The following is a 15,377-nucleotide window of genomic DNA, read 5'->3' on the forward strand; positions in this document are numbered from 1 at the left end:
GGCACCCACCGTCCCTGGTGGGGATCGATCTGCTGAGGGTCTCAGGGTCACCGCGGGGAAAGCAGGAGGCAGCGGGCACCTCCATGCCGTGGTACCAAGTTGGTGGCAGAAATGACCGTGTGGCTCGCGTGCTGTGCTATGAAGGCAGGGGGTGCTGGGGAAGGGCCAGATAGATCAGCCAGGACTTGTCTGTGCACGTGAAGGATGGGGAGGAAGAGCCGGGCTTCTCCACTCCAGGTCCTGCCCTTGCACATGGGGACTGAGGTGGTCTGTTCTGGCCTGGAGGGGACTGTCCTTTAAAAACTGTCCCCACAGCCCTTCCTTGCTGGGCGGGCGTGACATCGGGTCCCGGGAACCGGAAGGCCCTCCCTCATCTGCTGTGCTATCTGCACAGGGTGAGGCCCATTTGGGGTGATAAGTTTTGAGTTGATGACACCCCTGCCTCGAGGACTGATCCCCCCACATGCACTGTGTCATCTCTTCTTTCTCTTGTATGGCCCCCCCAAGCTGCTTACATCCCCAAGTTGCAGATGGTATGGTATGGGGGGTTCGAGATCCAACCTCAGCCCAGTGCACGGGGAATCCCGGACTCAAAGGAGACGGCCGGTCCAAACTGCTGGCCTGGCCCTGGGTGACCCTTGGACAGTTCCCTGCCCCCCCCCCCCCAGGGCCTCAGTCTTTCCATCTGTCAAATAGGGATGAGGGTCACTCCACAGCCCACAGGCCCCAGCTGAGCACCTCCTGTGTTGGGGGTTGCTGTGGCACCACAGTCTGATGGGGGAGGCTGGTTGCTAACAAGTGGAAAATGTGGCAGTCTGCATCGGTGTCCGTGGGGCACTGAGTAACTCCAGGGTCTCCCCCCAGTCCTGGGAGCTCGGCCAGGGGTGGTTTTATCTCTGGGTCCTGGAGTGGGGGGGCTGGCATGCCTGCCACCGCCGAGGAGCATGGACTGAGGGCTCCTCTCGAGCAGGGGCAGGCCCTGACTTGAGGCGGGCTTCTGTGGGACTGATTTACTCGTAGGCACTCAGCAGTGGCGGGGTGTGTGTGTGTGTGTGTGTGTGTGTGTGTGTGTGTGTGTGTGTGTGTGGAAGCTGCGGTCCTAGGGCATGTTGGGTCCCCCCACCCCCGGCTGGAATGAATCTGGCGGGAGGATGAGTTTGGTCATGCTTGGGTTGTCAAGAACTGAAGAATAATATTCTCTCTTAAAAATACTCCCCGTGGATACCAGACTCTCTTGTTCGTCCCAGGCAGAGGCTGGGGAATCCTGCGCCCATGCTCTGTGATGTTGGGTAAGCCCCTCACCCTCTCTGAGCCCCAGGCGCCCCTTCTAAGGTAGGGAGAAGGGGCACCCAGCTGCTGGGCTTATGGGGGCACGGAATGAGGTAACACATGGACATGTTCAGCTGCGTACCTGGCACACCCTCATTAAATCCTCCCCAAGTAAGAAAAGCAGCTGTGTGTAGGGTTGGCACACGGCATGCTTCGGAGCCGTCTATAACTTGGGAATACGGCATCTTGAGGACATGTGGCCATTTGGGTCAGTGTGGAAACATCCCTTAGCCAACGCAGCTCCCAGAAGGGATCACAGGCCTCCTCCGTCTGCGCACAGAACTCGGGGAATGCCGACTTTCCTTCGCCTTCCTGGTGCTGAGGTCATAGAGCAAGGGAGCCAGCTGTCAGGAACTTGGGCCTGGGTCTTGTCTGTCTTTAGCTGTGTAGACTTTGGCAAGGGACCTCGGTTTCCTATCTGTAAAATGGGCACAAGCATTTGCTGAGTCAGCTCCTTGAGATAATGGGTGTAAAGTGAAGTAAGGAACCCTTTTCAGAATTCTCTCTCTCTCTCTCTCTCTCTCTCTCTCTGTGGCAGATGCTCCCCTCCCCTGATCCAGATCTCACAATGCTTGGAACAGGATTCCTTCTGGGGGGATTAGGGAGTAGGGCATCACTGGGAGCAAGGCGAGACTGGGCTCAAGAGCAGAGGTGTGGGGGCTAATCTGAGGCCCCTAGCTTCCTGGGGTACCTTCTCAGGTACCCCTGGGCTGAATTCTGAGGCCCTGAGTAGCGCCACCGCTGCTAACCAGCTTTGAAACCTGGAGCTCAGGACCTTAGCCTTCCCTTCTGTGAAATGGGAGCATAGACTCCAGTCTCATGGGCAGGAATGTGCCCACCTGGCCAGTCCCAAGGAGGGGATGAGGCTTGGGGACCTCTAGATGGCTGCAAGGACCCCTCACCTCCTGAATTCCCCAGAGACTATGCTAGCAGCCCTGTCGGGGGATTTCTCTGTCTGTCAGGCCATTACAAGCCCTGAGGGAGAGGATGTTCCCCCCACTTCAGCAATGAGGAACTAAGGCTCGGAGAGAGGGAGGGTGGCAGACCCCTTGCCACACAGTGGTGGGGCTGGGATTGGGATTCAAGCCCCATGGCGTCTGTGACTCCAAATGACTACCATGATGCTCTCTCCTGGCTTCACCGTCAGCTCCCGGAGGAGGATGACGATGGCGTCTGCCTTATTTCTGGCTGGATCTGAAGGCTAAAGGCACGCCTGGCACATAGTAGGGACTCAGTAAGGGCTTATTAATTGGATGAATGAGGGAAGGAGCAAGGGAGACAATCTCCACCCCCGTACCCCGCCCCGGCCCCAGCTGCTCCCGGCATGCAGGTCCTAAGCTGGGGGTCTCTGGCGCTCCAGGGTGGGAGCCCAGTTAGTCATGGCCTGGCCCATCCTCTGGGAGGATTTTCTCTGCAGGCTGTGGCTCAGCTCCCAGGGGAGGCCTCCCCCCTAATCCCAGAGGGCGGGATGGGTGGGGTAGCTCCTGCCTGGCACAGGGCCCCGCTGAGGAGGGCGGGCCAGTCATGGAGTTCAGTATCTGGGTGTGCTCCCTCAGCCGGAGCTGGTCCCCCACCCCCAATTCCAGCTTTTCTCACTTCTTTGGAGTCAGAAATTTACCCATGTTCAAGCCCAATTCTGCCCCTTCCTGGCTGTGTGACCTTGGGCAGGTTGCCTCTCCTCTCTGAGTCAGGCTTCAGTCTCATCTCACTGAATGATGAGAATACTCGTGGACATATAGTAGGTCTGAGAACAGAACCATTGGTCGCTTGGCAGCAGTGAACTAGCAGCCCCCCAAAATGACTATTCCATTTCTTCTCTGCCTCAGAACTCCCAGCTCTTCCTCTCTTTGAGTGTAATTTATACTAAGGTGTGAGTGGTTGTCAGACTTTCTTTCCCCGCAAGTCTGTCTAACTCAGGCATCACTATGATCTGTGGTGTTTCTGGGCCTGTGTGACTGTGTGAGAAGGAAATGGAAGTAATTTTCATTGAGGGTGTAGGGGAGGAAGAGACTCCCTCACCCGCATCACTGTAAGTCCCTTCATAAAGCAGCTGGGGATGGGCAAAGGGCACTGGTCCGGTTGGGGGGTCTGGACTCTTCATCATTACTGGTCTGAGCAGTGTGGTACTATTTCAGGAAGTCCCCAGCACACAGTAGGCCTCTAGCAAATGTCCAGAGGATGACAAGAGAAAGGGCTGTGTTCTAGACCCAGACAATCCTCCCCTCTACCTTTAACTGCTTCTGGCGAACTCCTACATATGCCTCAAAGCCCAATTTAGATGCCCCTCCTCCAGGAAGCCTTCCCAACTTATTTCATGTCCAGTCAATCTTTTGGGAACTCTAGTCCATCAGAGATGGGCCAACCCTGCCCAATTCTCCCATTTCCTGAGTGGGGAGAACCTGACATCGAGTCCTACCCTTGGCTGAGGTCTCACAGCCACATCAGAGTAACAGCAGGGGCATTTGAACCAAACATCTCTAGATCTCCTCACACCGTCTTCAGCCATGAAAACAGGGAGTGGACGGTGCCTCTCTTCCCTTACCTCTCTCACTCCGCCCCCTTAGGGCCTCCCGAAGAGCTGAGCCTGCCACTAACATTTCTTCCTTTCTTTCTCCACAGCCCACGACCTCCCTGCAAATAAGGCCTCAGCAACCCAGCCGGGGAGCCACTTGCAGTGCCTGTCCGTCCACTGCACAGATGACGTGGGCGACGCCAAGGCCCGAGCCTCCGTGCCCACCTGGCGGTCCCTGCACTCCGACATTTCCAACAGATTCGGGACATTCGTGGCTGCCCTAACTTGAATTGACAAGAAATGCCCCTCCCACACCAGGCCCTTGTCTTCCCCCCACCCCTGCCCCGTGCTCCCCAATCCCCCCCCCCCATTAATTTGAAAGGGCCACTATTGCTGAAGTGGATGATTTTTTTTCTAGGTTGGTACCTGCTTAGTGGCATATGGACCGGAAAGGGTTAATTTAAAGGGGAAGAAAAAAACCTCAAAAAATTTTTTTAAAAAAGAAAACTCGTCTGCCACAGTATGTTACCAGTGTTAACCCTTCTGCAGTTAGCAAACTTTTGCTTCAGCCTTTTTCCTGCTAGAGAATTCCCGTTTTTCTGTAATCTTGGCATACGTTTTTTTAGATGACCTCTTTCCTTGTTTTGTTTTCATGCTGCTGTATGTCCGAGCATTGTTATTTTGTAATAAGACAAGAGTTACTTTCTTTTTTATTCTCTTTTATTCTCATTCCTCTTCCCCCTCCCACCCCCAGCCTTTTTTTTTTTTTTTTTTTTCCTTTTTGCTTTGTTCACTGCTTATTAAAATGGAAATCCTGGAGAATAGTAGTTCTGGAATATTGCCGGGCAAAAGTCAAATTGTCATCACGATATTATATATTGACACCCAACTGTCATCAGTCAGGCAGGAGCCAAACAATTAATACCCCCCTTAGGTATTCCGCCTGGGATTTTGTTTTGTCTGTTTCCTAAGAAAATAGATATATATTTTCGTTCCTACAAACACACGCTCAGCCTTCAGCTCCATTCTGTCTTCTGCTGGAAGCTGTTCTCTCTGCAATGGAGGCGATGACGTGTCCAGCCTGCTCAGTGGGAAGGAGTCGGAATGTTCGACAGTGGTGTTTTCTCTCCTTTTCTGGGCCTCTGTGCAAATGCCCAGGCTCTGAATTTTCACGCTATGCTAAACAGCCCTGGTGTGCATGGGGGATGGTGCCCTTCCAGCTTGCAGAGTCTCTGGGGGCTCCTGGCTCCCACCCTGCTGCAGCCAGGCTGGCTGGGTCTTGGGTGCCCAAGTTGGGGGAGGATCCTGTTCTCAGCCCTTGACCTTTGCCCACAGCCGGTCCCAGCCAGGCCTTGCGGGAGGAAGGAGGTGGGACTTCGGGTATCTTCCCGACCACTCCCAATCTGTCCCCGCTGCACATCTATTTCTCCCCCTCCAACCTGGGCAATCCCCCATCCCTGGGAGGGACGAGGCTTTTGCCAAGCACTTTCCCAGGGGCTCAGGGAAGGAGCCCCCAGGCTCAGCCTGCCAAGCTCCCCTTCTCTGCACCTGGGTGTATTTCTTTGCAGGGGTTGGCAGGCTCTTGGGGGCTATGGGAAGGAAACAAGGAACATAATCAATGACTTTGATGCTTGGGCCTTTTTCTTTAACCCCAGAATACCCCCCCACACCTTTTGATTTAATCTCACCCTCTTGCAAAACTAGAGCCATGTCTCATGCGCCTTACCAAGGAATAATCTCCTTGAGCAGAGATGGGGGGCAGCCAGGTGAACAGACAGCAGCAAGCAGGGCACCTGGAGCCCCGTCGAGGACCCAGAGTGGCAGGTGTCAGAGGCCCAGTGTTGGGGCGGGCACCTTTGGGTGCTGTGCATACCTACAAAAGGCTCATATGACTTGGAGGGGGGTCGTGAGGGGCACACAGATTCCAGGATGGGTCAGACAAGAAGTGACTGATAGCCTTTCACCCAAATCAGTAACTCCCCCATTTTCCTTCTATTTTTTTGATAGAGCAAGTCTTACTAAATGCTGTTTTGAGCTTGGTGCCCCCTCCCCTCTGTCCCCAGGTACCCAGAGTTTCTAGACCTGGCTTTTGTTTTTTTTTTTGTTTTTTTTTTAGCAAGTGACTTTGGGTTCACCATACAACACCCAACACCCACATTGTTTATTTCAAAGAACTTTTCAGCAAAAGGGGAAGAGTCCAGAAAAATCTCGCTCTTTCCCCTCCCTCTTCATTCCTGCAGGGGCCCTTTTGGCTCAGGTCCGCGTCTGGATGGTCCTTGCTGGGGACATCGGACCGGGGGCCTGGCCCCCAGGGGCCCGCAGAAGGCAGGCAGAAGAGCAGGTGGTGTGAACTAATCAGCAGTGGGAAGGTGTGAACTGACTCAGTCCCCGAGTTCTGCCACCAGAGGAAAGAGAAAGAGAATGTCCCTCCTGCCAGGGGCCGCAGGAGAAATCAGCCATAGTCTGAGCAAAACTCCACGCCCCCTCCGATTCTGCAATGTACAGCTGTTTGAGAGCTTTATCACTTTATTTTTTAAACAGGAATGATTTCTCCTTCATTGCTTAAGGCCGGGGAGCCAAGCGTCTTGACTTCCGTCTTTGACTTTCCCTGCGTTGAGTTCATTAGCACCTGGCCATCAGCTCGTGGCCCTAGCAACGTCGGAAACCCCTGAAGTTTTAAACTTTCTCGCTCCCCATGACCCCAGAATGGAACAGCTTTAAAAATAGCCTTAAGCAAAAGGATGTTATTTCATTAAATTTGGTTTAATGGAAAGAATAAAAGCAAATTAAAAACATACCCAACCCACGAGACTCCAAACACTGGTAATCGGTACTGCATAGCAAACTTTTTTTGGGAAAGAAAACGAAAACGTTATTGCACATGTAAAATATAAAATCTTAACTCTGCTGTGTGTTAGGCAATCCTGTAATCTTTTTTGACTCTTAAAAGAAATTCATTTCTGAAATGCTTGGTTGGAAGACTGTGACAATAGCTCATGAAATTGAGTGTTATTTTTTCTTTCTTTTTTAAAAAAATATGTAAAGTGCAGTCTTCTGTATTCATGCATATTGTATATACCTGTATATGTTTTCCTGAGCAGCTAAATAACAATAAATATGACGTTAATGGTGACTGTGGTACATTTGTGGGTGGGGCTTGCTTTATTTTTTTTCCCCACCCCCTCTTTTCCCGTAGATCTGTTCAGAATCCCGTGGGGGATGGGAGTGCAGGCCTGGACGCTGCAGTGCGCATGTGTGCGCGTGTGCCTGCATGCTTCCATGCTGTTCTAAGTTGGGTCATCTCAGTTTCTCAACCTGGGCACTATTGACATTTGGGCTGGATAATTCGTTGTGGAGGGGGTCTGTTCCCTGTCCTGTAGGATGTTGAGCAGCATCCCTGGCCTCTACCCACTAGATGCCAGGGGCACCTCTCCTTTCCCCCTGTCCCCTGGGAGGCATGACCCTCCTGGGACTGAGAACCACTGGTATCTGATTGGTGTGGGAGGGACGGGGCAAGGAGAGACCACCCAGGTGGCCATACTGTGGTGCTGCTTTTGGGTCCCAGCGCTGAGTTCAGATCCCAGTAAGTTTTGTAACCTCCAGCAAGTTATGTGTGTAGCCTCTCACTTCCACCTTTCCCTCATCTGTGAAATGGGTTGAACTTGTGAAGTTACAGGAGGCAACGCAGGTGGACCCAGCAGGTAGGAGGACTCCACGTGCATAAATTGCTAGCAGGGCGTCATTCTCTGAGCATGGCACAGCTGACAGTGTTTTGGGGTCAGGCTGTCCTGGGTTGGATGCTGCTTTCTCCGCTTACAACCATGGGCTCTGGGCAAGTGGTTTAAACCTGGTCTCCATTTTCTTGTCTGAAAAATGGAGCAAATAGGGGCACCTGGGTGGCTCAGTTGGTTAAGTGTAGGACTCTTGATTTCGGCTCAGGCCAGGATCTCAGGTCGTGGGATCTAGCTCTGCATGGAGCTCCCCGCTCAGTGGGGAGTCTGCTTGTGATGCTTTCTCTGCCCTTCCCCCTGCCCAATAAATAAATCTTTTTTTTTTTAAATGGAGCAAATATTACCTAGCTTTTAGGTTACTATGAGCACCAACCCTGTTCCAGGCCCTATAAGACTCTGCCACCCTTTCGCATCAACTTCGTTCTGGTACCTGCAGCCTCAGACTCAAGGTCATGCAAGACATTAGTTTACAAAAGGGGGTTTGGGGGTGAAGAGATAGACAAGTAAATTGACAGTTAAAAGTGGGGGGACTATGCCCCATAATCCATGGCCAGTACAGAGGATGAATGTCACTCTGTGAGATTCATGAATCCCATGTAGGAGGCTTAGGGCAGGTTTCCTTCAGCAAGTTATGTCCATTTGGGGTTTTGAAGGATGAGTAGAAGTTCATCTTATTTGTCCCAGCATGTAAGTTACCCTGATTTGACAGAAATTTTGTTGTATTTCTTTCCTTCAGCATTTAAAGGTTTCTTTATATATGCAAAGGCATATTTGTCAGAATATAAACTTTTAAGGACAAGGCCTGTATATCCACTTTAATTTGGAGAAACTTAAAAATCTCTCTAACCTTTAAAGGTCTCCTGCTCAAAGTGACAGTGGTATATGATCCCGTTCAGTACCCAGGGAAGGGAAGAGAAATGACAGAAAGATGAGCACTGGGTGTGGGCATTTGGGAGACTTCAGGTCGGTGTGAAATGAATGAGGGGGTGTCAGGGAGGGCCCAAGAACCAGAGAGCCAGGGACTGGCACGTCGTTGGGGGTAGGTGGGGACTTGTGACTTGGGGGCTGCAACATGGGGGTGCATGTTGGCCCCAGGGAGGACCCCGGTTAGGGCTCTAGGGTAGGGTACAGGTTGCAGGTTGACCTTTCCGAACTGACAGAGAAGTATCATCTTACCCAAATGTTCCAGCACATACCTCCTTCACCTTGCTCTGACGAGGGGATGGTAGAGGAGTCGGGTGGACCCTCTGCTCTTCCAGAGCTAGGCGGAAGTGCAAAGAAGGACGTCCCATCCCCCTTTCCCTTTAAAAAAAAAATTAGAAAAAGATTCCAAGAGCAGAGAGAACCATGGATTTCCCTCACTGACAAGGGGATGGGCAGGAAGCACCCCACCCAGAGCACTGCAACTGAGTTGCAGCAGACATGGAGGGTGTGGGAGGTGCCAAGCTTCGGCCCCCAGACTGGGCTGGCCTGAGGGTGACGTGACTGTGGACAAGTACCAAATTCTGCAAGTATCACATGTTCTAACGAGGTGCCCCAGGAACCTTGGAAAAAAGTTTTTTATTGAGATACAATTTACCTCACATAAAACTCACCATTTAAATGATTTTAAAGTGGAGGATCCAGTGGCTTTTGGTGTATTTACAGTGTTGTGCAACCATCATTGCTATCCATTTCTAGAACATTCTTACCACCCAAAAAAGAAACCCTGTACTCACGATCATTAAATTCCAATTACCCCCTCCTTCCAGCCCCTGACAACCACTAATTTAATTGCTGTCTCTTTGGCTCCGCCTATTCTGGACATTTCGTATAAATGGAATCGTACAATATGTGGTCTTTTGTGGCTGGCTTCTTCCACTTAGCCTGAAGTTTTCGGGTTTGCTCCTTTTTAATGACTAAATACTATTCTGCTCTATGAATATACCACATTTTTACCTAATCGCCAGTTGATGGACATTAGGGCTGTTCACATTTTTGGGCTATTATACATAATATTGCTATGAACATTCAGGGGCACGTTTCTCTGTGAACATGTTTTCAAATCTCTTGGGTGTATACCTGGGAGCAGAATCACCCGGTCCTATGGTAACACAATGTTTAACTTTTTGAGGGACGACGAGACTGTTTCCTGAGCAGCTGTACCATTTTACATCTTGGAAAGGGATTTTTGTTTGTTTATTTAACCCATTGTTCCCCACTCCCCTTTATCACATTTAAAAAACTGAGGCATGATCTAGACACAATGAAACCATGGATCTTAAGTGTTCAGTGTGGTGCATTTTCACATACGTCTGCACCTGTGTAACCCAAAGCAAGATTACACAACAGGACAAACTTCCCAGAAGGTTCCCTCCTGCCCTTTCCAGTCAATAGCCCATTCCTCAAGCAACAATCCATCGAACTTCTCTTACCATTGATTAGCTTTGCCCATTCTTGTATCTTGATGTCCTGTAAATGAAGCCTGAGTCAGGAGTCCCTCCCTCTGTATTGCTGAATAGCATTTCCTCCTGTGGACATACCACAGTCTGTTTAATCATTTACCTGTTGATATGCATTAATTTCCAGTTTTGGTTACTAGGAATAGAAGTACCCTGAACATCTGTATACAAACTTTTGTGTGGATGTAGGCTTTCATTTTTTGGAATGGCTGGGTTGTATAGCAGGTGCACGTTTCCCTTCTTAAGAAACTGCCAAACCAGGGCACCTGGGTGGCTCAGTCAAGTTAAGTGACTGACTCTTGATGTTGGCTCAGGTCACGATCTCAGGGCTGTGAGATGGAGCCCTGCATTGGGCTCCTCGATGGGTGTGGAGCCTGCTTGAGATTCTCTCTCCTCCCTCCCTCTCTAAAAAAATAGGAAAAAAAAAAGAAACTGCCAAACCATTTGTTTAAAATTATACTACTTTGCATTCCCAGTGGCAATGTATGAGAGTTCTAGTTCCTCCTAATATCCTTGCCAACACTCGATATTATCTGTCTTCTTAACTCGCCATTCTAGAGTGGGTATAGTGACATCTCACTGTGGTTGTCATGTTTATTTACCTAATGATGATGCATGTATCTTCATGTATTTGCTCTCTGTATGTCTTCTCTTGTGAAGTGTCTGTTAAAATCTTTTGCCCAATTTTTTTTTTTAATTTGGTTGTGTGTCTTTTTATCAAGGGGCTAATACAAGCCCCTTCTCTGTGTGTTGCAAATATTTTCTCCCAGACTGTGGCTTTTTGTCACGGTCTTTTGAAATGCAAAGGTTCTAAAATTTCACAAACTTCTATGGTCCATTTTATCAAGTTTCTTTGATGGCAAGAGCTGTGTCCTCCCTAGGGTCATGCTTGCTCCTCGTAGCTTGATGGTTTTATGTTTAGCTTCTAATGGTACATTTTGGTTTAGGTTTGAGGCAAAGGTAAGAGTTCCTTGTTTCCAGAATGTCCAGGTGTCCCTTACCATCGGTTCAAGACATTTTCCATTCCTTTGTTAGATGGGAGATGGCTTAGCCATCCTTGGTGGAAATCATTTGCCTGTGCATGTGGGGGTCTAGTTTTGCACTCTCTTTTGCCACTTGGATGCATTTTAAGCTGGGGACACATGGAAATTTTGGTGTGTTCCCTCCGAAGAATGGAAGAAAACAGAGGGAGTCTAGTGAAAAGGTACCGATGTGTCCTACCCTGATCCTAAAATAAACCCCTTGAAAACATGGCAAAGTCGCCATTGCCTGATGAAAGCTCCCAGCCCAAGACCTTCCGTCTGTTGAAAAACGAGGCTGACACGCTTGAGAGAAGTGTTAAAGACCTAGTAGCACTGAGCAGACGCTTTCTCCTTGTAGCAGTAGAGAGCTTTGTGGGGTTGGAAAACGAGTGCCTTCATTGCTGGGGAGATTGGGAATTACTCAAGGCTGCCTCTGCACACCTCATATGTCACCATGTCTGACTTCCCAGAAATGTTACTCAATCTCTCCATTTTACATGTGAAGAAACAGATGCTCAGAACGTCCAGTGTCTGGCTCAAGGTCATGCAGCAGTCAGCAACAGAGCCAGAACCAAATGCCATCTCCCTGCCTTCTCCCGTTGTCCCTTGTCCTGAGATCTGGCTCCAGGGCAACTGGGAGAGAGGGCAGCTCCTATCAGGGGGAGGTGTGTTCTGTATCCACAGCAGTGGGCTCAGGGCCTGGCACACAGTAGGACATCATAAGATAGGGCTTGAATAAAAGGGGCTGTTGCTGTTCCTCTCCTGCTTGATGGACTCTTCACCTTTGGCTGCTGTTGAGGTTAATGGGTGGAGGATGAAGCTTGTATCTGGGGGTAAGAGCTGATTGCTCAGACTTTGACTCTAGCTGATGTACACTCCTGGGGCTGCCGATGGCTGTGCTCCCAAAACAGACAAGTCACGAGTGAACCTTGGTATGAAGACTAATAGCAACAGAGGGGGACAAGAGACTGCCCAGGGATGCTTCATCAAAGAGGGCCTGGAGTAGAGACTGAGAAAGTAGGGGAGTGAGCCAAGCAGATATATGGAGAGCAGAAACAGCATGTGCAAAGGCCCCGTGGTAGGAGCATCTTTGGCATGTTGGAGGAATAGTGAGGTGACTGTGATAACCCTGCACTGGGCCCAGGGTTTGTAGAGAGGCACAACAGCAAGGGGCTTCAAGAATCCAGTCCCCATCCTCTGAACCTCTTACTCTGGCACATTTAAAGACAAAAACCAAAGTAAGCTCCCAGCATCTTCTCTGTCTCACGACTCTCTCCTGGGATCCCACAGTGTTTCTTGAGTTTCCCTGTTTTGATTCCAATCCACCTGCTACCTTGCTCCCTGGGCCTGGCCTGTCTTCCCAGGTTTCTGCCTCTCTGGCTCCCACCAAAGCTCATTGGGTGTCAGTTATTCATCTCACTTTATTTTGCCGAGGGAGGTGACACAAGGATCTCTGTGTGTGCAGAGGCTGCCAGGCTGGAGGTGACAGTGTCAGGCTCTGGGGGTGCAGGGAGACCTGGAGGCACCAGGGAATAGCTGTGATGCTCCCCTACTGGAGCGAGAAGCTCTACTTTTGTCTCTTAGTGGTTTGGGGTTCCCAGCTCCATTTCTGGGTTTCTGGGGGCAGGAAGGAGATTGGGAATAGAGCTGTTGCTGCTGGTACCGCCTCCCTCTCACTGCGCATGTGTCCAGGGACTTCCCATGCACCAACCCTAAGCTCAGGCTTCTTGTCCCCAGTTTCTGGGATTCAAACCCCAGCCCGCCTGAGTCCCCAACCAAAAGTCTGCCTGTGCTCTGCGGCCACCAGGAAGCCCCAGGGTTGGGCACAGGGTGGGGTTTGAACACGTGGTGTGAGGAGGCCAGTGCCGAGTTCCCCACTAACCAGCCAAGGGTCCCCGCTCCGGGCTTTAGTTTCCCCATTGGAAAAATGGGCTTAAACCAGTATCAGTCTCGGACACCTCCCAAGGCAAGATTTCTCTGAAAGACAGAAGGGGGAAGTTGAAAATGGTGAACTCCTGTGGGCTCTGAGGGGACACCCTTGCCTGTTATCAGAACCCGTCCAGCCAAAGGTTACTGATCGCCTCTGTACCCCAAATGCTGGCCAGGAGCTCACCCCGCACACTCAGTCCTCAGACAGCCACAGGAGATGAGGGCCTCAGGATCCTTCCTCCTTTAAAGATGAGGAAAGTGAGGCTCAGGGATGTGTCACCTGTGGGCCAAGGTCACCCAGGAGGTGGGTGGCGGGCTGGATGCCCATTTGGGAGGATCTGAGCTCCCGGCTTGTGGGCTAGCTAGGAGTCACCTTCTTCAACTTGTACTTTCTATATGGATTTGAGCCAACAGGGGGAAACTCACCCCTCCTGTGGCCACCTTGTTTTTCTAGGGAAGGTGGGGCCCCAGGAGGGAACAGAACAGAGGCACAGAAAGGTTAAGCCACTTGGCTGAGGCCACACAGCCTGCCAGGTTCAAGGGGCCAGGTTCATTTTGTTTTTCCTGCCCCACTCTGTGTCCTGCATACAGTAATCACTGGATAAATGCTCTGTGGCCTGCCCAGGGTGGGACCTGGCCAAATCTCTCTTTCTTTTGGCTGTCATTCACTAAGGAGGTGGGGAGGAGCGACTGGGAGGAAGAGGCCCCTGACTTTGGCGCCCCCTCCTTCTGGCAGGGCAGGGTATGGGCTCCAGGCTACCTCCAGTGGGAGGTAGGAACTCCTGCTTCTCTGGCCTCTCCTCTTGCTTGGAACCAGGGCCCTGCAGGTCTGGCCATTTGCGTGAGGCCTGGAGTGGGGGTTGGGGGGGCCGTGGGGACCTCCCGGACAGTGTGCGCTGTGGCTGGAACCTTTGTCCTCACCATTCTAGCCCTTCCTCAAGGGTGGGAGGAGCCTGACCCCATGGGAATCTCACTGCAGGAGCACATTCTTCCTGGCCCTGCCTCCGGAGGCCTCCCCCCCACCAGCCCAAGCAGCCTCTACTCCTCTAGCCTTTGTCCCAAGGAGGAACCCTCAGGGGTCCTGAGCCCCTAGGAGGACAAAGGGCTCATTGAGGCGCCAAGGCCAAGCAGAGGGGGAGGGGAAGGGTATAGGGAGGAGCAACTGACAAGAGTAGGCAAGGCTGCTTCTGCCCCACACACCCCATATGACCCTGAGGACTTGCCTCTGAGGTCCTCCATTTACCCATCTGTGAGATGGGGTGACGGGGGGGGGGGATGTGAGGGTTCGCAGTGGCTGGAGATTGTCTGTAACTGCCATGTGTATAATGTACAGAGTTGAATGTTGTTAACTTGGATACCGAGCCCACCACCTTGCCTGGAACCCCTGAGGCCAGCTGTCTTCACAAAATCCAGACTTTGGGAGAACTTAAAAAGGTGAGCAAGGTAGGATTTCTCCTATGCGCTCAGTGACACCTCCGGGGGGGCTGCAATCAAATATAAGAAAGCACAGGAATACTCTCATTAGGATACGCGATAAATAAAGACCTCCAGGCATGTGAATCTAAGAACTTGATGCTTTTTGAACCTTTTTGGATGTCGGGATTGCACATGACAGAGTGTGATTCTTTACTGCTAGAGTTCATGAAGTCATTCATTCGTTCACTCACCAAATATTTGTTGAGTCCCTGCTATGTGCCAGACAATGCTTCAGGCTCGGGGGACCCCGTGGGGAACAGAGCAAAGCCCCCATCTTATGGAGTGCACACTGGGCTGGGCGGCCTAATGTCTACACCTGTGTCTCCAGGTATCCGGGTTTGTGGAGTCATCAGACCTCATGGAAGGATAAGGAAGCGTGTCTTCTACCCCGAACACTCAAGGTTTTCTGAGAACCTCTCCCCTGTGTTGTGTTAAAGGCGGGTGTGGGGAAGAGGCAGTGATGGGCTTCTGAAATGGACGTCATGGTCATGGCCGGCTTGAAGATAAGACAACAAGCCTGGGCCATAAGTGACTCGCAACGTGCCCACAGTGGGCAAGGCAATGCCTGAGTTGTCAGTGGTCCCCAGAGCCCGGCTGCACCGGGACTGGAGGCAGGCAGTGTGGGATGCTGAAGGTCGTCGGGTAGGCCTGAGTTCAAATCCCGTTGGCCCGCCTGCTGTCCCTGTGACCTGAGGCCAGCCAGGTTGCCCTGGCCCTCAGTTTCCTCACCTGCCAAATGGGCTCAAGGAGTCCTCTGGAGGGCTTCTGTGAGGACTGAATGACTGAGCTACTGGATGTGAAGGCACTTAGAGTAGCTCCAGCTCTGAAACAAAGCAGCTTGTCTTTCTGGGGTTTGCAGCAGCTTTCCCCCTCTTGGTGAGCGGCTGCACCACTAGGGGCAGGGGCCCAGGGGGATGGTTAAAAGGCCACAGAGTGC

General features: G+C 51.4%; 1 protein-coding gene across 1 annotated transcript in view; it reads left to right on the top strand.

The window, feature by feature from the left end:
- The window catches only part of MN1 (MN1 proto-oncogene, transcriptional regulator), a 43,652-nt gene extending 39,522 nt beyond the window's left edge, over positions 1 to 4,130 (top strand). Inside the window, exon 2 of the mRNA XM_028124587.1 lies at positions 3,949 to 4,130. Within this exon, the coding sequence (XP_027980388.1) occupies positions 3,949 to 4,130 (182 nt within the window). The remainder of the gene's footprint in view (positions 1 to 3,948) is intronic.
- Positions 4,131 to 15,377: the final 11,247 nt, after the last annotated feature.

This window comes from Eumetopias jubatus, unplaced genomic scaffold, assembly GCF_037043125.1.
Source record: "Eumetopias jubatus isolate StellerSeaLion01/CBP00866 unplaced genomic scaffold, mEumJub1_p1.0 scaffold_16, whole genome shotgun sequence".
In the NCBI taxonomy this organism is placed as follows: domain Eukaryota; kingdom Metazoa; phylum Chordata; class Mammalia; order Carnivora; family Otariidae; genus Eumetopias; species Eumetopias jubatus.